The sequence below is a fragment of the Capra hircus genome, chromosome 8 (assembly GCF_001704415.2).
Source record: "Capra hircus breed San Clemente chromosome 8, ASM170441v1, whole genome shotgun sequence".
Classification (NCBI taxonomy): Eukaryota; Metazoa; Chordata; class Mammalia; order Artiodactyla; family Bovidae; genus Capra; species Capra hircus.
In genome coordinates, this window is record NC_030815.1 from 42217519 (window position 1) to 42242771 (window position 25253).

General features: G+C 42.5%; 1 protein-coding gene across 5 annotated transcripts in view; it reads right to left on the reverse strand.

Moving 5' to 3' along the window:
* Window positions 3333–25253, reverse strand: part of SMARCA2 (SWI/SNF related, matrix associated, actin dependent regulator of chromatin, subfamily a, member 2) — a 177113-nt gene continuing 155192 nt past the window's right edge. For 3 of the 5 annotated variants that reach the window (XM_018052035.1, XM_018052036.1, XM_018052034.1), the window contains exons 29-34: window positions 24275–24328; window positions 14587–14692; window positions 13987–14088; window positions 10594–10726; window positions 5892–6034; window positions 3333–4255 (exon numbers count right to left, since the gene is read on the reverse strand). In XM_018052035.1, the coding sequence (XP_017907524.1) occupies window positions 4220–4255; window positions 5892–6034; window positions 10594–10726; window positions 13987–14088; window positions 14587–14692; window positions 24275–24328 (574 nt within the window). In that variant the 3' untranslated portion in view covers window positions 3333–4219. The remainder of the gene's footprint in view (window positions 4256–5891; window positions 6035–10593; window positions 10727–13986; window positions 14089–14586; window positions 14693–24274; window positions 24329–25253) is intronic. The other 2 variants (XM_018052037.1, XM_018052038.1) reach the window with 1 other exon arrangement.

The following is a 25253-nucleotide window of genomic DNA, read 5'->3' on the forward strand; positions in this document are numbered from 1 at the left end:
GGTTGTGGTGGACATATGTCTATTTTATCATCTTGGAGGAGAAATTTAAAGGTTTTATAAGATAATTTAAAATGCATATTTTTCGGGTGGGGCACTATAAGTCCAGTCTCTTTAAGGTTTATAATCTCACAGTAAGCATTGCTTCACAGCAGTTCTTGAGTTGACAAAGAGGCCTCTGAATGGATAAATAACAAAGTCCTGCTGTACAGTATAGGGAACTATATTCAAAATCCTATGATAAACCATAATGAAAAATATGAAAAAGAGTGTATATATATATATGTATGAATGAATCAGTTTGCTGTACAGTAGAAACTAACACAACATTGGAAATCAACTACACTTCAATAAAATATGCTTTGAAAAATGACAGAGGCCTCTTTCTAGTAGATATATTTTTTAAAAAAAGAAACCAGTGTTTATCAATAGGAATGCCGGTTTTCCCATAGTCTTGACTTAGTTGTCTTGCTTTCCTCAACTTGGAAAACCCCTTTGGAAAATTCTTACTGAAAATGATGCAGAATGCAGATACATTCTTGCATAAAGGGCTTAGTCACTAGGAACATGTCACTTCCACCCTCAGTAAATAAGCTCAATGTCCTAAACCACACCAGTGATGAGGAGAGCTCACCTGGACATAGACCCAGCAGTCCTAGACATATCGGTCGTCGTTTCTTGCCCTGTGCTGCCTCATTGTTGATGACCTCTCCCCAAGTATAACGGAGAGTGAAACCCTGTGATTCATATACTGTATGACAGAATGGGTGAATAAGGACAGAAATGTTACTTTATCTGGCTTGATGTGGCTCTTATTTAGCAAATTTTAAGAGGAATAGACTTGGCCATTCCTCCAGCGTATCTGTAGAGTGAGATTGACTCTTACTGTAATATTCTCATGGGAACTACATTTAGTCATAAGGGGAGAATATGTCTCCAGCTTTCTGCTAAGAAGACCAAAAACATTTCCCCCAGGTATTATAGTTTATCAGTCTGAATGAGGTTCAAGTTAAGCACAACTGAAGCTTGCTTCCTGGTAACCTATAAGACAGAAAAGCTGTGTCAGAAAGAGAAAAACATTCAGACTTTTCAGTTATTTCCATTTATATTGGTTTTACCAGAATGATGATTGTGTGATGGATGTATATGCCTGTACCAGTGATCTAAATCAGGATCAGGACCACTATGGCCTCATACTGTTCCCCAGGAATGAAATAATGGGCATTAAGAATCTGACAGCTTTAGCAGCGCTCCTTTGATTTTAGCATGATCTGAATCACCTGGAGGGCCCCAGTGCTATCCAAGTCAGCGGAATCTCAGGGGCCTTTAGGATCCAAAGGCAGCTGGGTGTAAAGGACAAGGTATTAACCCTTGTGGAGTGGCTTGTCACCAAGAGAAAGAACCAAGGTAGTGGATTCTCAGTCATGGAAACCAGACACCTAAGCCAGGACTCATTTGTAAGCCTGGTAATATCGGCAACTGCCAAACAAAGGGGGACCTGGAGCTTATCAATAAGATCAGTTCCAGGCTTCACTCACTGGGGAGGTAGGGAAGCTGAAAGGAAGATGGGTTTTGGAGGCAAACAAATCTTAACTTTCAAATTATGCTTTGGGGCACTGGCCATAGCTATTTAGTCTCTCCTTTGCATCATCCTTATTTATAGAAAGGGAATAAGAATTATGCCTTCTTCCCAGGGTTCTTGTAATTAAATAATTCTAGTAAAAGATCAAGTACATTGCCTGATACTCTCAGCTTCCTTCCTCTGTTCCTGGAAAACTGTTGCTTTTGGAAAGAACGAAGCCTACCCCTGGGCTCAGCTACTGGAAACAGACAAGGTGGATGCTGTGACCAGGTTAAAAATAGGCGGATGTGCAGATGCCTCTTAGTCACGCATGATCACGTTCCCTGCCAGCTCACTAGTGCTCTAAGAGCCACCTTCTGCCTTTCCTTTCTACTCTAGCCAGGGAGAACAACACAGCAAGACAGCAGGAGAGAGATCAGAGAACATCCTTCACCCACAGACGTCTTAAACCATAAAGACAATGGTTTGGATGGCTTGAGAACAGCAGTGCCTTTAAACTAATAGCAAATCATCTCAATAAGAAAAACTAATGCGGTTCATTCTTCCCTGGGAGTCTACAGTCCTACTGTGGTCAGCAAACTAAACAAGCCAAGAAGGGAAACCAACACATTCTGCAGTGCTTAGACTAACTGGAAATTCAGACCTGAGTGGACATTTAGAAAGACGGGAATTTCGCTGGAGGATTGCATTTTGTGTGGGTCAAATTTCCTTCAAGATTCAAAGAAAGATGCATTGGCAGTTCCTCATATTATGAAAGTAAGAATCTCATAGTTCTTAGACATTTCTAAGAAATGAAGTTTCAACCAACTAATGCATTAGAGACAAGCAAAAATGCTTCCATTCTGGTCCTTGTCACTGGTTAAGAATCAAGTGGGTGGGGGTGGGGTGGGATAGATTAATTAATGAATCTTAGTAGAAAGGTTATGGTGTGTTCCCTGAACCAGTCTTTCAAAATGAGCCCTTTTCAGATCTTTCTAAATTGATATGAATATAGATTTATTAAATACTACGGTATAAATCACACTTCATTTTACTGCACTTTGCCTCACTGTGCTTTGTAGATACTGTGTTTTTCGCAAATTGAAGGTCTGTGGTAACCCCCACCTCTAACAAGTCTGTTAGTCCTGCTTTCCAGCAGCATTTGCTCACTTCACGTTTCTGTGTCACATTTCAGTGGTTTTGATGCTTTCTCATTGTTATCCTTGGTGTGGTGACCCGTAATCTGATTACTACTATCATGACTCGCTGAAGCCTCAGATGAGGGTTAGAAGGTATGGATGTTATTTTTTAGACATAAAGCTACTGCACACGTAATGCTGTTATACACTTAAGACTACAGTATAGCGCAAACTGAACCGTACATGCACTGGGAAGCCAAAAACTCGTGGGACTCACTCTATTGTGCTGTTCACTGTGTTGATCTAGAACTGGACCTGCAGTGTCTCCGAGGCGTACCTGTGGATTTTCTGGTAAGTAAATAGAAGTTAAACCACTAGAAAAGGTTGAGCAGGGGCTTAGTGTGACTCAGTCCGTGGCATCATCAGTCCTGTTATGTAAGTCTAAAGTCACGAAAGCAATAAACTCTGCTCCCTTGCAACTCATGTGGTTCATTCTAGGGGATACTCTCAGTCTGGAAGAAATTTTTTTTCCCTACCATGTGCACTGTAGAAAGAGCTTGCCCAGCCCTCTGCAGGACACGCTTACTCAGGCACCAGGGTTTTAATCTCCCAGAACTCAAAAACCAGAGGCAGTGTTTGTTGAGCTCAGTTATATCTTTATTAGGAAAGCACCAACACCACATTCTTGGAAATTACTGGAATTTTATTTGCCTCAGGCTTATGACTTGCAACCAAAGACATTGTGCAAAGAAAGCAAAGATTAAGTACACTTTAGGGAGAAGGAGACGATACACGTTGGTAACATAGGAGATAAGGGTGACAAAAGAAGCCATCCATTACACTATATAGATTGCAATATTCAATAGCAATTTCAACAAAACTTTTTTTAAATCAAGAGCGAAAAAATTAAGCAATGTTTACAGTAGACATCAATCTTATACAATTCAAAAAGCATTTTTTTCTCAGATCATAGAGCATAAAATGGAAAAATGTCTATGTAGGTGAAGTCTAACTACTGTACATTTATCACCTATTAAAGTTGCTTATATGTACCACAGTGTAAAAAAAAACAATACCAAACAAATAAAAACCTTGAAAATTGCCTGATGAAAAATAAAATAACCAGTGGCTTTTAATGGCTTCTCCTGGTTATCAGTGCTACAAAAAGACAAAAATCTTCTCATTTGAACAGGTGATAAAACCAGGCACAATCAAACTGTTACCAAATTAGACCCACCCATAGAAATATACCATCCACCCACATTTTTTCCATCAAAAGCTTTTTTTGTTTGTTTTAATCTTTGAGGCCCATTTGGTCACAATATGTTACAAAGGTTTGTGTATGCATGTGTGTTTTTTTACACCATGATATCATATGTTTGTCTGGCACTATTCTAAAGCTAGTTTATAGATGATAATGATATAGAAACGACCCAGTGCCCATAAGAGAAATGAACTCACTGGGTAGAGACGAGAGAGGGGAAGAAGTTCAGTTCTACCAAGAAAAAAATGTCCGTAGTGATCACTCATCATCGGTCCCACTGGCTTCTGATTGTTCCTAAAAGTAAATGTAGGACAGAAAGACAGTAAGCCATCGAGAGGCAATGTGGAAAAGAAATGACACTGTGGAAACAGTTAACCCTGCTAGTAAAGACGCATCGACGGTCTCTGTGCTGAAAAGGGGGCCTCCTACTTGGAAGCCCCAAAGCAGTGCCGGCCATCTGTGCTAGCGCAGTGCTCTCTTGCAATTGGGTATGAAAAGTTCACGGCTTATGATTTCTTCATGGCTGTGCTGGATCTTTGTTGCTGTGAGGGCTTTCTCTAGCTGCGGCTCTAGAGTACAGGATCAGCAGCTGTGGCACATGGGCTCACCTGCACCACGGCGTGTAGAATCCTCCCGGAGCAGGGACTGAGCCTGTGTCTCCTGCATTGGCAGGTGGATTCCCAACCACCGGGGAAGTTCATGGCTAATGATTTCTATTTTGAGCACTATTTTTAGAAAATCCATGGGCTTCCCAGGTGGTGCAGTGGTAAAGAATCCACCTACTGGGTCGGGATGATCTCTTGGAGGAGGAAGTGGCAACCCACTACAGTATTCTTGCCTGGAGAATCCCATGGAGAGCAGGCTACAGTCCATGGGGTTGCAGAGAGTTGGACATGACTGAGCATGCACACGTTGCAAGAGAGAATAAAGTACTGTGTGTTTGATTTTAGGATTTTAAATGTATTTGAAAATGCTTGTGTCGAGGGTTCAGGCTGGGTGGGGTGGGATAAGAATGCTAAACTTTTCTCAACAGACCTCAATGGCAAACATGTTGAAGGAAAATCAAACTAGCATACATTTGAACATGGAAAATTAACTTTCCAGAAAGCAAAAGAAGGGGATTGGTGGCAAGGAACTTGGAAGTCCTTTGGAAAGCGAATGAAATGGAGGGCCCTTCAGAAGGCACTGTATTAGAAGCTACCTCGGCTGCCCACAGAGTCAAGGACAGCGCCCCAGACCGAGCTATGCTCTTTGGGTCTGAAATCAGCCTCTGCTGTTTACTTACATGACCTGCATCAAAACACACATAACAAGTAAGCACTGATTTCTGTAGTAAGGTGAGAGTGACATCTATCTTAGGATTATTATAAGCATTAAGTATGGTATCATATGAGAAGGCCCTTATGTCAGGACCTGGCTCCATCAATGTACCCTGAATTTTTCAAATTTTAAAAATAACACCTCTAGGTATGTAAAATTCATCTGAGTTCTTTGTATGGCACCTGAAGTAGCAACTCAGATCCAAAACTCTGACATCCTATCACTTTTTCTCAGCCTCTCATGTAATGGTTATTTCCTGTGTATACCACTATACACTAGGTATGCTGGGTGGTATGGCTATAAAATATTAACCGGCCATGCAGAAAACTCTATTTGTAAGTAAGCACTGGGAAGATAAAGGGAAAGAGGGAACTTGATTAAGCAGTTATTTCATTTTTGAAGGCTATTAAAAAGACAATAAACAAAGCCCCAAATTCTTTGTTATAAATCACGCGGCTCAGTTCACACCCCTCAATAATGAAATCTCACCAAATCTTTACATTTTCATTTCTGAGTAATAAAGCATCGAGGGTGGAAGGGGCATGGGCGTACGAGAGGGAAACAGAAGTGGGGAGGGCTTCCCAACTTTAGCGAAGACAGCCATACTTACATTTTCATCCTGCTCTTCATCGCTGTCAAAATCGCTCACCACAGGCTTGGCTTTTCCTCGGTTTGGCCTTTTCTTGCCTTTTCCTTTGTCCCGGCCTTTCTCATCCTTTTTATTGAGCTTGATTTTCACCTTCACAGATTTTGCTACAATAAAACCAAACAGGCAGCAATAAGGAATCACGGGGGAATCTTTTTACAAGTAGTAAAGTGATCCCAGCCTACAGATGACAAAGCCAACATCCCAGAGTGCCCAGAGTGTCCTTGATTCATGCCTGTTCTCCAGTGGCTGATCCAGTTATAGTTAGCACCCTTTCACTTGCAAATGTGTCTTGGTTTTGCGTGATAAGTTACACAGTCACCCTAAACAAGCAACTAGCTGGAATGGGGTCCCAGAGGGAAGCTGGGCTGGGTCATTTTCCAGGTTTCTTGATGGCTGAACAGGGATCGTCCTAATAACCAGGATGGTGAAAGCTGCCTTACTGACCGCATGGAGGGGTATGGGCATTTTTAAAAAGAGAACTTTGACATTAAAAAGTGTACGTGTAAAAGGGTTAAAAAAAAAAAAACAAAAACAGTGATTTTACTGTTTAAATAACTCCAGTTGACCTAAAAAGTTAACAGCATAGCAAGGTACAAAATGGAAAATAAAAACAAATGAATCTGAAAGCTTTTTTCCCTCTTCTCTAGTCTATCTTCCTACTGTTTTCTTTCTGATGATTATTTCCAGAAAAAGTAGTATACATCCCTATTTGCACATACAGTCATCCCTGTGTGTGTGTATGAATCTCTATAGACAGATGACATAAAATTCCATATAATTCTGTATACAGAGAATATAAAGAATACAAGTATAAACACATACAGAAAGATGGCACCCATTTCCACTTTCACAGGACTGTTCTGAGGATAGAAATAAAAACATTTGGAAGAAAGAGGTCAAAGTGTTGTTATACCACAATTACAGGCGTACATCCCAAGGTACATAGAAAATCTGTCCCCCGGCATTGTTCTGGGACAGGCGTCCCTAGAATAGCATTTTCAGGAATGGATGATGAGGTAACTGAGAATGAATGTCTCTCATTCAAACTCGTTTTGTTGGAATATCATGTCTGGTGGGTCTCAAGGCACCTAGAAATAGATAATTGTCATGGGGGCAATCAGCTCTGGAAGGAATCTCAGAGATGAGAACTTTTCAGACTTCTGTGAAGGGGGAGGGACACACTGAACATTTCCAGACATTAAGTCTTCCACGGAAGTGTAGGCTGACTAAAAAGATGAGACAGAGGTGTTCTGAAGTGTAGGGACAACATCCGCCCTCCCCCCATCCCGAATATGGCAGAAGCTGACAAATCCTAGTGCACAAAACAGTATTTCTAGTCCAGGCTTCTTCCATCTACCATCCCCACATGGCTGCTGCTTAATGAGCTATAAGGCAGGGCCATGTTGCTTTGGGTAATTTAGGACAAGAAGAGACTGGGGATGAGAAGGTCTACCTGGTAATGGGAATGTGTATAAGATGTGAAGCCCTGTAAATTCAAAAAATAGGAATTTGGAAAGAAAAAGGGTACTACCTTTACCTATACAGATGTAGGTCTTCCTGATGCAGGAGTACAGGAAATCCAAGGGTCAGGAAAAGGCAGAAGACGGCAGTCAAGGCGAGAAAGTACATGCTCAAGAACACGATCTAAATACTCACGGGACTGGTGGGCACTGGAAAGCCATCAGGCTCGTGAGTCAGCGGACTGTGTTCCTCCACAAAACCCCCTAAAAGGCTGCCATGGGCAACTAGGCTAATAAACTGGCCCTTTAAACAGCATTCTAAGGCTCTACATTACCACCACACAGACCTGTGACAAGTTCTAGCTAACCAGGGTGGTAGGCAGAATAACGATGCCTCCCAGAGATGTCCCTGTCCTAATCCTCAGACCTGTCTATGCGTTTACTTTGCACCGCAACAGGGAGCATACCATAATCCCCCGGGATGGGGAGATTATCCTAGTGAACCACGTAGGCTCAGTCTAATCACACGTCCTTCAGAGTGGAGGAAGAGGAGCTCCTGGTTCAAGATGATGACACGGGAAGAAGCTGAACTTGCTTCCTCCCAAAGACACCCTGAATGTAAGCTACAAGTGGGACAACTGCCTCTGAAAAAGATGCAGAAACTAGCTGAGTGACACTGCCACACTGGGCAAATGAGGAAAAACCCACACTGAAGCAGGTAAGAGGAGCGAAGAGGAGGCTGAGACATAATCTCACAGCAAACTTAAACCCTATCCCATCACAGTGACCCTCAGCAGGGTCCATATCCAGGGATTCCTAAATAAGGGAAAACCCAAAGAGACACACACTGAGACATAGTGTAATTAAAATGTCAAAACTTAAAAAGCCTTAACAGCAGCAAAAATAACTTAAGCACAAGGGAACCCCCAAGAAGACTAGCAGTAGATTAAGCAGAACTGAGTAATCATCTATGTGGGGAAAGAATCTGAAAGAGAATGGCTACATGTATGTGTATAACTGAATCGCTTTTCTGTGCCCCTGAATCTAGCAGAGCACTGCAAGTCAATTATACTGCAATATGAAATAAAATGGTTTAAAAAAGGACGTTTGTGACAACATGGATGCACCACGAGGGCATTATGCTAAATGAAATAAATCAGAGAGCAAAAGATACTGTACAATTTCACTTATATGTGAGATTAAAAACTAAACAGATATGGTGGTCGCAGAGGTGAGGTGGGAAATGGGTTAAGGGAATCAAAAGGTATACATCTCCAGTTATAAACAAGTCATGGGGTTTAAGGTAACCAGGGTGAGTATAGTGAATATTGTATTGCATATTTGAAATGTGCTAAGAGTAAATCTTCAAAGTTCCTGCCACGAAAAAGAAATTTTTCTTTTCTAACTATGTGGTGATGGATGTCAAGGAGATTCACTGTGATCATTTCAAAATATACACAAATATGGCATCATTATGCTGTATATTTGAACCTAATATATCAGTTATACCTCAACAACAAAAAGAAGAACGTGGATGAAGAGGAGGCAGAAGACAGGGTCAAAGAGATGCAACATGAAAAGGAGACACAAGGAAATGGATTCTCCCCTGGAACCCCCAGAAAGGAACGCAGGCTGCTAACATCCTGATTTTGGCCCACAGACCCACAGCAAACGTGTGACCTACAGAACTGTGAGACAGTAAATGTAGGCACTAAGTTTGCAGTCATTTGTTAGAGTTGCCATAGAAAGTTAATACACTAAGTCTCAGGAGAGGTTAGGGAAAAAGTCAGCTGATAGCTGGGATACGAAGGGAGCTATGTGAAAACAAATTAGCAATCTGGCTCTAAAATTTGGAAATGTTTAGCTAGAATAAATTATGTAGACTTAATCATCAAATGCTAGGATATAAAAACTAGGGAGTAACCAGATGAAACTGAAAAAGGTTAAACTAATACTTAAAAGGCAGAATCACTAAAGAGAATAACCCTGAGAGCAGATGCGGCTGTGGGGAAACACTTAAGCACTCTGCTGACAAAGATGTCAGCTCCATTCTCTGTGGCAATACGTAGGCATCTGATGTGTTTTTAAAATGTGTGCAATGATTTATGGGTAAGAATGTTCAGACAGCATTATCTAGAGTGAGATTACTCTCTCTCGGTACATTCATTAATGGATGTTCGTATGCATGGCTGTATAAAAACCTCTTTGCTTTGGGAAAATGTTTCTAATACAAAAATCATGCTACAAAACAGTGTGTGATACTTCTATAAATAAAATATTTATGTGTAGGAAAAAAACTGGAAGGCAGCTGGAATTAAATGTATATTGGGTGATGGAATTTTGCAAATTTTCTTTCCTTAAAAATATTTTCCAAGTTGTCTGTATTAAGCATGTATCTAATAAAAAAATTTTTAAGCATACCTATACTATTTTATCTAGAAGACTATAATTACTTTGAGAGGAAGTATGGGGTGAAAACACAATTAGGTAAGAAGAAATTTTAGATGTTTTCAAGGCAGCCTTAACCTTTGAAATAATATAGTTACCCATCAAAGCTGGGACTAGATTAAGACTAGGGACATTCTTGCCTTGGGTGAAAAACTTGACTCCAAAATTGAGTAACCAAGATAAGTACCAGAAGATGCAAAGATGCTTTTAAAAGCTCAAAATTCATGGCAAAAAAACCCCCATGATGAATAAAATATCAAAACTTAAAAGACAGGGTCAGTATCTGATCCACGAAGGACAAAATGCACCACAGTCTGAGAGTCAAGGCGGTGATCCTCAAAGTGCGGTGCTGGATGCATCCCTAACTCAGATCCCACCGCAGGCCACGGAATCAGAAACTCCGGGGTGGAGCCCAGCGGTCACCAAGTTTAGAGAACCACCATGCTGGGTAACAGCAAGCTGGTATGAACAGCCACGCTGGTAGAAAATGTCTATTACACTGATTTCCAAAGGCAACATTCAGTGTGTGCTGTGAGCCTGGCCATGTGCTACGCTCCTGCGTGGTTGGAGGTGTATCTAGAACCTCAGCTTTACATAGGAGGAAACGGAGCTCCAGCAAGGTTAAGTCCACTGCCAGGGCTGCCCAGAGAGGCCACAGAAGACCAAGGCCTCAATCCAGATCTGCCCTGTGAGCAGCTGGAGAAACGACGCAGGTGGCCAGAGCCCGAAGAAGTGGCGCGACCACGTGGACTCACCCTCTGACTCTGACTCTTCTTCATCTTCCTCCTCCTCCTCTTCATTGCTTTCGTCCTCACTCTCTTCCTCTTTGGCAATTTTCTGCCGAGCGCTCTTAAACACTGACTGTAAGACGATGGAGTCTTCATAGATCTAAAGGGTCAAAATGGCAACTGTTAAAAACCCCAATCTGAGGGCCTGAGATTCACAAATGCAGCGTGCTCTTTTCTTCCCATGCCCACACCTCTGACACCCAAACTCAGATCTACAGAGATAGTCTTATTGGAAAAGTCCACATACAGCTGAGTTAATTTCAGCGTCTGTGTGTGTGTGCGCACATGCTTGAGAGGGAAGGGTGGGCTTCAATAAGATGTCCTCTCATTTTTGACAGCAAGACTAGTGTTTAAAAATGTTATTTCTTAAGAGATCAAATTTGTGGTTACCAGAGGCGGGGGTAGGGGAAGATAGAATTGGATGAAGGTAGTCAAAAGATTGGAGAAGGCAATGGCACCCCACTCCAGTACTCTTGCCTGAAGAATCCCATGGACGGAGGAGCCTGGCAGGCTGCAGTCCATGGGGTCGCCAAGAGTCGGACACGACTGAGCGACTTCACTTTCACTTTTCCCTTTCATGCATTGGAGAAGGAAATGGCAACCCACTCCAGTGTTCTTGCCTGGAGAATCTCAGGGATGGGGGAGCCTGGTGGGCTGCCATCTATGGGGTCGCACAGAGTCGGACACGACTGAAGCGATTTAGCAGCAGCAGTCAAAAGATACAAACATCCAGTTATAAGACAAATAGTTACAGGGATGTAAGGTACAATATGGTAAATATAATCAATACTGCTGTACATTTAATATGAATGTTGTTAAGAGAGTAAATCTAAGTTCTCATTACAAGGAAAAATATTTTTTTTCTATTTGATTTTATATGAGATGATGGATATTCACTAAACTTACTGTGGCAATCATTTCATGATTTATGTAAGTAAAATTATATTGTACATGGTAAACTTAGGTAAAACAGTGCCTTAGGTCACTAAAATCTCAATAAATCTAGAAAGAAAAAATAAATCAAACTATATTTCTTAAATTGTTCCATCAAGTACTGTGGTATAGCAACATTTTCTTAAAGGTGCAATTCTCCTAACAAGAATGGAAAGCCATTATTTATTACTGACTTTATCTGCGCCAGCCAACAGTATTGCAATAAATGCTTTATTTCTAGTGTATGCATATATGTGAGTATAGCCCTGTGTGGTTGCTGAGAGAACTCTAAAGTTCAAAAATGGCCCTTTTCCTCAAAAAACTGAAAACAGAAGTACCATATGATCCAGCAAGCCCATTCCAGATATATACCCAAAGGAACTGAAAGCAGGGTCCCGAAGAGATGCGTACACACCCATGTTTACAATAGCACTATTCACAATAGCCGAGAGGTAGAAGCAGACCAAATTTTCATCACAGAGGTATGGATAAACAAAATGAGGTCTATCCATATGGTGGAATATTATCCAGCCTTAAAAAGGAAAGAAATCCTGTTACATGCTATACCACATGGATGAACTTTGAGGACACGATGCTAGGTGAAATAACAACCCACTCACAGACAGACAAATACTGTGTGATTCCCTTATGAGCTGTCTAGAATAGTCAAATTCATAGAAAGAGAAGGTAGAACAGTGCTTGGTGGAAAGATTAGAGAGTTTCACTTTTACAAGGTGAAAAAGTTCTGGAGGTCTACTGCACAACAATGAAAATAGCCTTCATGCTGCTGAGCTGTACACTTAAAAATTGTAAAGAAGACACACTGGGATGGGGCCACTGGGGCAGAATTTCCGCAGAGACACTACAGTTTAGCTGTAGTGTTTTAGTTTTGGATCTTAAAGGTGAGGATGATCCTATCAGGGGTCAGAAAGAGGGGTTTTTAGGAAAGGGGAGCAAAGGAAAAGGTGGGGGAGGCAAGAATCGCAAAGATGTGTCTGGGATGGAGCCATCATCAATTTCCTGGTTATGACATGGAATGACTATTATGCAAGATGTTACTATCAAGGCACTCTATTTATATTCTTTCCTACAACTGCATGCGTATCTGGGGAAGTGGGTGTTTACGGGACCTGTCTTATTGGACTATGAACTGTTTAGGTTGAGGAACAGCAGGAGATAAGGCTAAAGAGTGAGGATATAACCTCAGAAAGCAAACTATGGCGATTAAATTCATTCTATATTTTAATAGTATGTGGGGAAGCTCAAAGCTTGGTGGGAAGTAGATGGACAGAATAAGAAGGTGCTTAGAAAAAGATAAACCAACATCCAGGTGGGCCTGGGAAGGAAGCCAATCGAGAGGCCATTTTTCACCCCAGGTCAGGGGTGAGGCAGTGTGGCAAACTGCGGGTGGTGGGTCAGGGTGAATATCACAATGTAGCCACAGTCCTGTAAAGAACCTCCAGTCTACCCACAAACCTTAAGTGGTCATTCACAAAACGCTTCTGTATCGACTCTTGGACTTAACTGTGTCCTAGTTTTCACCTTAAATTTCTTTGAAGAAGGCTTGCTTTCAAGACCTATTGTTATGGTCAAAATAACACTAATATTAAGTCCCATTAACTGGAAAGGTATATAGTCTGTTCAAGGCACATTCTGAGGAGGCCCACATTCTCCAATTTAGTGACTAGAACTGACATGAAGATTAAAAAGCCCAATCAGGAAAGAGGCCTAAGGACTTTGATGGTGGTTTAACACTGCCTTGGTTGGCAGACACACTGGCCTGCCTTCATGTTCTTTCTGCTTCATAAGTATGAGAGCATAGATGGGGAAAGGAGAGTTCCTACAAAAGGGGAGTGGAATTGAGGTGTAATTAAAGTAAGAGTGTCCTCTACCTACTTAGTTATTTTAACAGAAACACTTACAGACTCTTATACCCACTAACTGCAGAGAAAGAAAGTAAAGAGAATTGCAGCTGACCTGATAAAAAGCATTTTTGTAACAATTAGGGGTGATGGTTGTTTTTGCTATATAATTTTTGTTCTAAAACAAAACAGCAGTTTCAGCTCCTGAGGCAAAGTTACAATCAGAAAACCCAAGGTAAATATAACCAAATATACCATTTCTATAAAAGCAAAGATTGTACCTCTAGCTTTTAGGCATTATATTAAGTTATTAACTTAAATTCCTCCTCTGGTTAAAAGCCAGGCCTTAAAAGGGAAGCACAAGAAGGAACTAGTATGGATATGGTACAAAGGAGCTGGCATTAATTTTAAAATGCCAAAGCCTCGATTGACTTACTTAGGTAAGTAGCATGGAAAGATAGGCTTTTATTTTTCCTTTTCTTCTGCCAGGATAGGAGCGGTGGTAGCAAATGAAAATATTTTACTGACAACAACACGGGCATGTTTAAGGTTAAACGTGTCTCACCTGGGATCCCTCCAAGTTGAATGTCTGAGCATTGTGACAGAGGAGCATGACGTCTTTCTCCAGGTCACCCAGGCTCCGGTACTTATGATTACGAATTCTTTCCTGATGGAAATTTTGGATAAAACAGAGTGGGGGGGGGGGTGGTGGCGCGGGGTGGGGGAGGGTGGAGGTAGAAATACAACAATCAGTACTTGGTTAACAAAGCCTGATCTTCCCTTTGTCTTCCCAGTAGACAGTCCTGCCAGAAAGGTGGGCTACACAACTCCAGGGGGCACCATCCACAGAGACCACCCTTCTTACAAGGGGCAGTGAGGGGCATATGACGGGAACCTGTAAGGGCACTGGGATCACGGGAGCAATCTGAGACTTCTTAAATAAAATGCAGTATAATCAATATGAGCTCTCAATATGAGGATTAAATAACGTACACCTAAAGGCACAGGAACATGCTGGCCTTTCAAGTGCCAGGCCCCAGTGCGGGGCAGTGGCAGGAAGATGGGTCACCACTGTCGAGTCCTAATAATTATGACTTTTTCCAACCTATTTACATTTCTATTTTATTTACTTTAAGAAAGAAAAGTTTGTAAACAAAAGATGTACCTTTATTTTTTTGAAATCCACCGGTTTCCTAATTAATTCATAATATTCTGGTAATTCTTTTCTTGAAGGTAACTGAATGAAGACTTCGCTGAGCTGTCGCCCTGAACTGTAGGGTGGGGGACACACACAGAACCATAACAGGTCACACACTACTGAGACAAACCTGTATTCTTTTTCAGAAAATGTCAAAAAAAGCAAATGGCAGCCCATGCATAGAAACATGGGGCTCTTCAGACCAAAGAAAATCCTACCACTAACGTTATGAGAGATTCATGTCCCTGGTGCTAACTTCAAAATCACACGGAAACACCAGCAGGTCTCCACTTCTGCCATGTATGTGTGGGAAATCCACAGAGTGAACCTCTTCAGTTTGATACAAATATTTAAAATATCCCATTCCACCAAAAATTCCATTTCTAAATGAGTAATAATTGAATTGGTTATAAAAAAAATAAATAACACTGACTGTCTTTCCATACCCCTTTGTTTTCATAGTCACTGTATATTCAGAAAATAGTGTGTTAGAACATCCTCTGGAAATTCAAATGAAAAGCTTCTGTATGTACTAGGGCTGTCTTATCTTTGCAGTCTTATTCCTTTGAGAGCATTTTTACACACTGTGAACCACACGTACCTTTATTATTATTTGCCGGAGGAACCCCTTCATCTTGCCTAACTCCATTTTGTGTGTATGAAGTAATTTGTGCAGAAAAGAACAAACATATTTAGCAAGTGTGGCTGCTTCATGCGCCTGGGATCAGTGCTGTACCCTCCCCCCGACCCCCCCAATTCATGGTAGCTTTATTTGAAAGCACATTTAATAGCAACAAGTCTTCACATTTTATAATTTTGAGAAACAGACTATAATACAATATAAGCATTTAACATTACTTAATGTTAGAAGCAGACACAATCGAAGGAACAAGATATAATTTAGCCTCAGGATCCTATTTTCTGACCGAGCGTATCTAGATCAATAACAGCTTGGGAGATATGGTATAGTCATTTTTCACAAAAATCTCACTTTCCTTACAATGCCATCTCCACTTCTTTTGTGAAGCCAGAAATACATGAAAAAAATATAAATCACTGCCATGTAAATTTTGGAAGGTAATCCTAGGAGAGTGTGAGAATGCTAGAAGCAGCAGCAGAGAATGAGTGACAATATGCTGTTTTAATCTATAGTCCCAGTCGTATAATTAAAAAATAATCATAATGACAGTTATCATAAAAAAGGCATGCGCAGTAACTCAAATGGTTGCCTAGCAACCAGTGGGGAAAATGCTGAAGTGCAAAGGGGCCTGCATAAATTAACCGAAAATCCTGTCAAAGGGATGGGTGAGTTTTTCTGTGATACTGGGTCAGTATTTAGTTTTATTTTTTAATGTATATACAGGCCTCATGAATACTGGAGCCAGGGGCCAACCCACGAGGTATAAGAACACCGCACTCTGATAGGAAGCTGGATTTTAAAGATTACTGTGGCAAGAACCAAGGTGTTCGCTTACCCTCAGCCACCCCTTCCTCCCATTTGAGGCTGAGAAATGTGATGGTACCACCATAAATTACCCCATATAGAATGTGAAAAAAAACCATTTCATTTGCTGTCACCTTTGACACAGGGCCACAATCTCTGTTCTGTTTTTCTTTCTCCCATTCTGAGATTTAAATACACAAACATTTCACCAGTCTGTAAATGAATATCTGAAAGGCAATAGAGGAATTTATAGATCTTCACTTTTCTGTTTATAATTGGCATTCTTTATACCCTAGCAACAGTCAGACCTCTTTGTAATTTTGGATTTAACACCTGACCCTCAGTGACATCTTCAGTGTCATTTTCTACATTGCCAACAGATGGTGTCATTTTTCTATTGACGGATTACAAGTATATCTTTGCTGTGTACACCTGTGATGGACGTACTCTCAATTTCATCTGCGCTACTAGAGAAGTAGGAAAGAAGCAGTTTGCACTGAGGGTGTGGTAAAGCTCTTTTCATCAGGGACAGAATGGCTCAATCTTGGTCTGATGTCCTGTTCCCACGACATATTCTAGAATCTACGAAGGAGACAAGTCCAGAGTTATCTATGCTCAATAAAAGAGACAGCTGAATGTTCTGAAACTCAGGACCAATACCTGTAAAATGACATACATTTACTTGGTTTCAAAAACAAAGGCTCACGTGGCTTAATATTCCTCTCTCACTTTCTTTATGCTCCCCCCACCCCCAACACCTCCAAAGAACCAAGGGCCGGAGCTGAAGGAAGACCTGGATGCCATCTAAGGAAACCTTCTTGTGGCTTCACTAGAACCATCTCCATTCAAACCCCTCAGCTTGGCTTTCAGAGCCCTCCTCAGCTCCTTCTCTGCAAACCCCACCTGTCCTGCTTATGTGACTCTTCCGGTCAGAACAGCCTCTCTATGCGTACTCCCAAGTACGTCAGCTGATCCCCTCTTTATCACAAATTCCAAGTCTCCCACCTCTTACTCCATGGCTAGAACGTTCTCTATCCTTTACTCCCTTCAAATATTCCATGATCCATCCAGGATCAAGAAACTGTTCTTCTCAATATTAAACAACTCTTGGTACCTTGCTGCTCAGAACTTAATTCTATGTATGCTGGGTTTTCTCTCTCCTCCAGAGAGCATGGGAACACTTTACGTGCAGTCAGAACCCTTCCCCCATCGTCTTCTCAGAGGGGATACTTCTCATCTCAGCCCCAGGCAGGAAATGTCAGGTGGTCCTGAAGGATAGAATGCACGAGGTAGCCGGACCACTTGCTAATGTTGTTACGGTAACTTATTTTTCCCTAAATTAAAGGTTTTTTAAAAAGGTTAAAAAAAAAAAAAAAAGAAGGTAGCCTGACAGAGTTTTGAATTCTTGGCATTTCTTTCTCAAACTTAAGCTGCACAAATGCTTTTTCAATATACCTTCTCAAATACTTTTTTTCTTCACTGCCAGGAAGTTTTTTTCCCCTAAAGTACATAACAATGGACTAATTGTACAATGATTTGCAGAAGGTGTTCCATTTCTTATCCTACCCCCAAGGCATTTTCCATTATGTCATTTTATACATTTAAGGCTTGAGCAGAAATTATTATTTCCAAATGTGCTGTTTGCCATGGCAAAAGTGATACCTGCCCCCCTCCTCCAAAATGGTCCGATTTCCCACCTATTTCATACAACAGTCTACCACAGAATAAGAAACGTGATCCTATAAGATGTAGGGGGTGGAGAAGGAGAATAACCCAAAATACAAAGATAAAAGAACCCACTGCATTTAACAGAGTTTGCAGGTGCTGGTAGGCACACACATTTCCTCTCGAGGTCAAAGAGACACCTGGCTTTGCTGTCACGGTACATGAGATGGAAAAGCCCTACATGCCACTATGCTAATGGTGGTTTGCAAGTCCTGCATGTAGAGTTTACATGCTTATACACAAACACACACACACGAGATTTGCTTTGCTGTGCTTCATCTGGGAGCCAGTTTTTCTCCCATTACCTCCATAAACAGAATGGCAAGAATTTCACATCTCTACCACTATGACTTAAAAATGATGACTACAGACATTATAAATATCACATAAATATCAGGTCTACCTCTGATTACAGTTTAGGTAAAGCTGGAAGAATGCATAAGACTGTAATACTAGCTTAGAAACCTACTCCTTTAAAATGCTGGCTGCTGCTGCTGCTCCTGCTAAGTCGCTTCAGTCATGTCCGACTCTGCAACCCCAGACACAGCAGCCCACCAGGCTCCCCCATCCCTGGGATTCTCCAGGCAAGAACACTGGAGTGGGTTGCCATTTCCTTCTCCAATGCATGAAAGGGAAAAGTGAAAGTGAAGTCACTCGGTCATGTCCGACTCTTAGCGACCCCATGGACTGCAGCCTATCGGGCTCCTCCGTCCATGGGATTTTCCAGGCAAGAGTACTGGAGTGGGGTGCCATCGTTGGCTGCTTCATGATTTGTGTTTTTACCTGCCAAAGCTGATCTACCAACAAGAATTCCTAATGGATACTTCTGGAAAGTAATCTTAACTAAAGCTGAAACAGGTTTTGTTTATATTTTTTTATATTTAATGAATGAATATAAAAGTGTATGGTTTTCTTGCCTCCATAAGATTTCATCATGATTTAGAACACCCACTTGTAGTTGGAAAGGTTTCACAGAAAATTATTAGAGTCCTAAAGGGGTCAAACATGGGAAATCATTTCAGAAGAAAACCATAAAAACTGGGTCAGCATTGGAGGGCAGTAGGTGGAAGCATGTGTCTTTTTGTAGGGTCAGATTCCTATAGGGTTTAGTAAATACCATTTAAAAATGCACTTAGATCTGAGTAGCACTCTGCTTATCCGGGAAGCCCCCAGAGATCTGAGCCAGTCATATAGTAGGGGTCAGAGCACCTGCACTGTGCACTCTCTACTGAGGCCTCTCATCCGAATCTTACTGAGTACTGACGGACAATACTGTAACTCCCAACAAGCTTGAGAATCTGACTTCCCGGCTTCTTGAGGTGTATAGGAGGTAATACCAAAAGAGAATGGGATGTGGGCTGACTTGCTTTGGGTAGTGGAATGGATAGCTGTGAAAATTACCCCAAGGGTTGTTTAAGGATTAGATATATAATGTGCCTATCAACCAAAATGAGGTTACCCCAGGTTTATGCAAGGTAAATGCCCCAAAGTTAGGAGACTTAAGGGGCTCACTCAGTTCAATAAGAAAAGCACCAGGGCTTTAACAAGTCTTCAATGCAGTCATACTCTGATGTATGGTTTTGTGATTGGTAATCTACTCTAGGCAGAAATATGGATAAAGATATATACATATGTATATTATATGTGCATGTAAAGATGTTCATCACAGGATTATTTAAAATAAGGCAGTCAATATGCTAAACAATCAGGGGAAAAAACAAGTGAGGGAATGCTAGAATCTAAACTTATGTAGTTTTAAATTATGTGCCTTAAAAGACAGGAAAAATGCTCAGTATGACATTCAATGGAAAAAAACCAACAGGATATCAAATTGTAAATGCAATACACATTCAACTAGGTTTTTTAAAAGGCATGAACTAAGGACCAGAAGGAGAAATGTCAGCGCATAAACATACATTAATAATAATGTGCTCTTGTTCAACAAAATGAAGATTTACAATCTAATATGATTTGGAACCATATTGTCATCCATAAATAAAGTAGACCTCAAACACTTTCCCGGTTACCTTCTTTGAAAGCATGCTATAAGTAAAAAATCTAATTTGATTTTTCCCAGAGAAACGTCGTCTGAGGGGCATATGACCAAGTATTATTTATGTCACCGTAAACAGCACAGTTCGTCACCTGGCACCTTTTAACTCTTCCATATAAAGCCAAATAAATAGAATAATAGAACAATAATTCCATAAATTTTCTATCTTAAAAAAGTAGATTTTAACAGAATCTACCGTATAAAGTTCCTATCTATTCCTTCAGAATTTTCTCATTGAACTTACAACGAAGTAAGTTCTCACTGAACTTACAGCAAAGCAGAGGCGATGGCCAGGACATAAGGTTTGGAGTGTTATTTATTTATTGTTTATTTGGACAAGCATTTTGAGGAGATGACTGAGAAGATTCATCATCTGCCACTTGGCTTTTTAGAAACATTGACTCGGGCCATCTAGTTTCCTCTTCTCTTTCTTTCCCACGACACTTCATCACAGCAGGTGGAGGCACGGAATTCTAACCGTCCACCTGTCTCAGTGAGACGCTGCTTCCTTGCTCAGCTTTTGTCACCTCATCTTGGAGACTCAGAAGTGACTCAAAGGAAGCATTCCTTTCCAAAGGTAAGAACCCACCTTCCCTTCCACTGAATATTCTGTCCTTCAATTTCTCCCCAGGTCTCTAACTTCGTAATGTAAAAAACAAACAAACAAACAAACAAAAAAAAAAAAACACTTCAAAGCTTTTGGTTGAATTGTGATCAAGCTCAAAAAGCACAAAGCTTTTGCAGGCAAACAAAATCAAATCGCTCTCTACCTGAGCTGCAGATACTAAATGTCACTCTGTTAAAGGGATGTGCCTGTGTATTATAGCAAGCACCCCAAGCGTGCTTTTTCCTCTAATGGCCGTTTTAGGAAATTCTTAAGGAAGACACGTGAGATGTGATTCTAAAGAAACGAGGCGGATATTTTTCCTATGGATGTACAAGAACATTTATGCCTAATAACTGTCCTCTTTCAGAACGATCCATTTTAAAATCAAAAGACAGAGAGTGGTTTGAAGACAGCTTATCAGCCCTGTAAGAAAATCAGTTTCCTTGTTTCTAGCTGGGGATTTTTCCCCTGCCTCAGAGAGAGGTCGCTTGTGCTGGTTGTTCTGAAGCTTTGAGAGGCAGAGACCCTGGGCTCCTGGGCTAGGCTGAAGCTCGGAGCCCTGGGGAGGCCTTCTGCGCCTCAGAAAGCGGATGGGCCAAGTTTATTTGTGGGCTGCCCACCTGCTGTACATGGTTAAAATTGGCTGAGCATCATTAATAAGTGTCAAGTCACCAGGAGGCAAAGAGCGGTATATCCCAGTACACATCTGAGAATATCAGTACTGTTTAAGGAGGACAAAATTAAGTCCTGGTATCCACATTTCCCTGAGCTGACTCTCAGGACTAAATGCAACTTCTGAGCCCTCATTTCCCGATACGTGTGCCCTATGGAAGGCGAGCTTAATGGATCATTAACAGTGTTCCCTGGACAGGGGGCTTCGCTGGTTAAATGAGTTCAGGGAATGCTGAGTTAAAGGAAGTTCAATTGGCTACTTTGTAGCAAAAACACCTCAGGGGCTTTAACCACACTGCCAATTGTCCAAGAAGCCCCAGGACTAATCTGAGGACTATACTCTTGAGAAAAAGCATTGCCAGGGACATCACCTGAGGCTCTGATTTCCTCACTCACACTGCTAGTACACTAGTCCTCAGTCGCTCAGTCGTGTCCAGTTCTTTGTGACCCCATGGACCCATGGACCGCAGCCTGCCAGGCTCCTCTGTCTATGGGATTCTCCAGGCAAGGAGACTGGCGTGGGTTGCCATGCCCTCTTCCAGGGGAAAATGCAAGACAGACTGCCAGCCCTGTCTCTGAGCCCACAGTGCCCAAACTGAGTAAGTGAAGAAAGGTTCTTCACCTAGAACTAAAATTCTCTGAGTGTCTCCACTTGGTCATGCTTGTATTTCATGGCAATTTCTCTGTAATCTAATTAAATGAAAAGGGTCCTGCTTGAGCCTGAGGTCTGGTCACAGCTTCCCTCCCCCATTTAAAGAAATACCAAATGTCTGGTGCCAATGTTGCTAAAAATAAATTTTGTCTAAAAGAGCTTCTTGGCTGGTCCTTAAGGGATAGTCAATACTAACAACATAATCACAACATTAAGGGCTGTTAATAGCCATGGAGAGAGTTTAGATTTCCTAGGATGGAGTATGTACCACAGGCCACCTTCTTTTTCAGCCCTATTTCTGTAAAAGTAAATTTCACCAGATCCACAGGCCACTGGCTGGGTACCACAGGCCACCTTCTTTTTCAGCCCTATTTCTGTCAATGTAAATTTCACCAGATCCATTTACCACTCAGGACAGAGAACCAGGAGTTTATCAAGTTCTCCTCCACCTCACCTCTGAGCTGCCCCAAAGTCCTGTGAATCACACCTCTGAGTATCTGCCCTCTTGCTTTCACACCTGCCGCCCTGTCTAGTGCTATGCCCCGCTTCCCTGGCACCTGATGATGCAGCCATACTGAGAGGTGTATGGTCTCTAGAGAGGGTTCCGCTTTTCTTTGCCTCCTCCCTGGCTGCCTAACATAGACGGGCCTCCTCACCTCGCTACCCCCACCCTGCTTCCCCCACCCCACCCCTAGCTACTTTGAGGGGATTTATACTCCCCCCACAAGCCACCGACTGACTTGGCTTCTGCCGCGCCTACCCTCTCACCTGGCACGTACACTCGATTCAGACGACAGATCTGTGTTATTCCCTTATATAACTCTTTCCAACTATGCTTTAAGGCATTTCATTTTACCCTTCCCCCCACCCCCGCCTCATTCTCAATACTTACACAGAGACTGACATGTAGAAAATGCTCAGTGCTTTTGAACACATGGAGGGAATTTTTTAAAGAATTTTAAAAAATTAATCATAATGCAAGCTCTGAACAACACGTCTTAAACTCGGGCTTCTGGGGAGAAGCAGCATACGTGACAGTAAGGGGCCAGACAGACTTGGAAGAGTCCCGAGGAAGCAAACGTCACCCCCTTCTATGCCTCTGGAAGCTGCAGTTTAAATGTATCTTCAGTCAAAAGATTTATCTGGGTCCTAACTATATACGGTCATGTCGTCTCCTCAGAAAGCCTAGGCATGACCCTGGGGGCTCTTAATACCCTTTAAAGTTATTAATCCTCTTCTCATGGTCACATGACTATATTGATGGAACCCAGGCAGTGCGGTGAAGGAGCTTCTGCCTGCTCCTGTCCACTGCACCAGGCATTTAGCCTACATTATGCCTTTTAGACCATAAAGCTTCCTTTCTACATCCTGATGGTGGAAATATTTACCATGTTGGTTCATATCAAGACTCCAGAAGTCAAGTGTTTCTTGTTTCACTTCTGAAATTCGAACTCAGACCGAGTTCTTTCTCACAGTGGCAAAAACAGAACACCATTCTTGACACCTCTTAGTACCCAGTATGGTTTGTGTGTCTGGCTTCCAGGACTGATCACTGTTAACTAAGAAATACCAAAAAAAACGACAATCTTGTCCAACAGCTTCATCTCCATACAGATACAGGGGGTATGAATCACCCGATATCTAACCTCCCTATACAGAGGGAGTGCCACAGCCGGTGATGGTAATCTGTTCTGCAACGCCGCTTGGATTCTTCTTCCTTCTGGCCCCAAACTGGGGGGGGGGGGGGGGGGGGAAGCTCCATAAGGGACATTATTGAGGCAGCTGACAAAGTGGAACATGATGGCAAAATACGGTATCGATATTTTTTTTTTTAAAGTACAGGCTGACCAAAAGGGGTAAGAAGTTATTTTCACTATACTAATAACAACAACTCACCCTTTGTAATGGCTGCACACCCCTCTCTCCCAACCGACATCCTCTCATTCTCACAAAGTCTCCAGGAGAAAAGCATTTCTGCTCTCCACCCGACAAAAGCAGAGCCACACGAAGGTTAAAAAGGCTGCTTAGACCACAGGCGACGGGTAAGCCTGGAAGTCGCGCCCTGAACCCAAGCTGGTGACACTCTCCGCACAGGTGACCGCACAGGGTCGGCCAGCGGGGGGCGCGCGCGCGCACAGCACCCGGTGCTGTCCATTAAGCTTCAAACCGAGACAGCGCAGAGCTAAGAGGCCCGCGGGATGGGAGGCAGAAGCCGCGCTCAGAGAGGAGGGCAAGCGACAGAAACCCATGTCTGGTGGGAGGGTCCCGCTGGTGGCGGCTCCTGATGCCTTTGTAAGAAGCGCATTTACAGGATGGACACGCCCAAATGGAAACACAGCACGAACAAAAGCCGCAACAGGTGCTCGAGAACATCTGTGCCTCCATCGCCCACTACAAGGAGGGATGATCAGGAGGCCGTTGGAGGGATCTGCTTCGAAGGCCGGGTGGTGGGCCAAGGGATACCTGTATTTAGAGACACAGGAATACAAGACAGATCCTGACCTGTTTCCTTCTATTTCCAACTGAGAATTACTGGGCACCTTCTCCACGTTACACCTGTGGTAGAGTAGAAAGAACACTTGAGTCAGAAGACCTGGGTCCTCATCCCAGCCCGGCTCCTTCCTCCTAGGCTGGCGACCTCTGGCGGTTCATGTCACACTTCACGCCTCAGTATAATCACCTACCTGCCTTGCCCACCTCAGGGGATTGCTGGCAAGATGACTGGGGACTTTTCCTGCCTCTTCCAAACAAGTCAATGCCTGCTACTCCGGTCCCATCTCCCTCTACATATTTCCATCAGTTGTGCTAGAAGCAGTGGGAGACAGTAGCATTTGCTTGGTGGGTGTGGGGGTGACCTTAGGAAGGCAGCTTTAGCCTACCCGAATCTAGCTCCTCATTTGTAAAATGGGGTGAGTACTTACCTCAGACAGTTGTTGTGCCCATCAGATAGGATGCTGTACTTTGCTACAGCAGTCAGCACCCAGAGGGGGCCCTGAGCCCTAACTCGGTTTCTGAGCACCATCTTGGTAGTCGGATTACAGAGTTAATCTCTAGCTGATCTTCAACTGGAAATGCCAACCACCACACAAGAGAGGGCCCTGGCCTCTAGGGAAAGCCTCTTCAGTTGAGGATTTTGAAACTGCCCCTCTGGTGTCCCTTTGTGTGGTGGCAGACAAGTAGGCTTTCCTGGTGGCTCAGATGGTAAAGAATCTCCCTGCAATGCAGGAGACCCAGGTTCGATCCCTGGGTCAGGAAGATTCTCTGGAGAAGGGAATGGCTACCCACTCCAGTATTCTTGCCTGGAGAATTCCCTGGACAGAGGAGCCTGGTGGGCTACAGTCCATGGGATTGCAAAAAGGCAGACATGACTGAGTGACTAACACTTTCACTTTTTTTCAGAGAAGTAGCTGAGACGTGTGACACACCTGGGAAAACCCCACATCCCCTTTAGGTCTTACTCCAGGCATAGATGGTGCCTTTG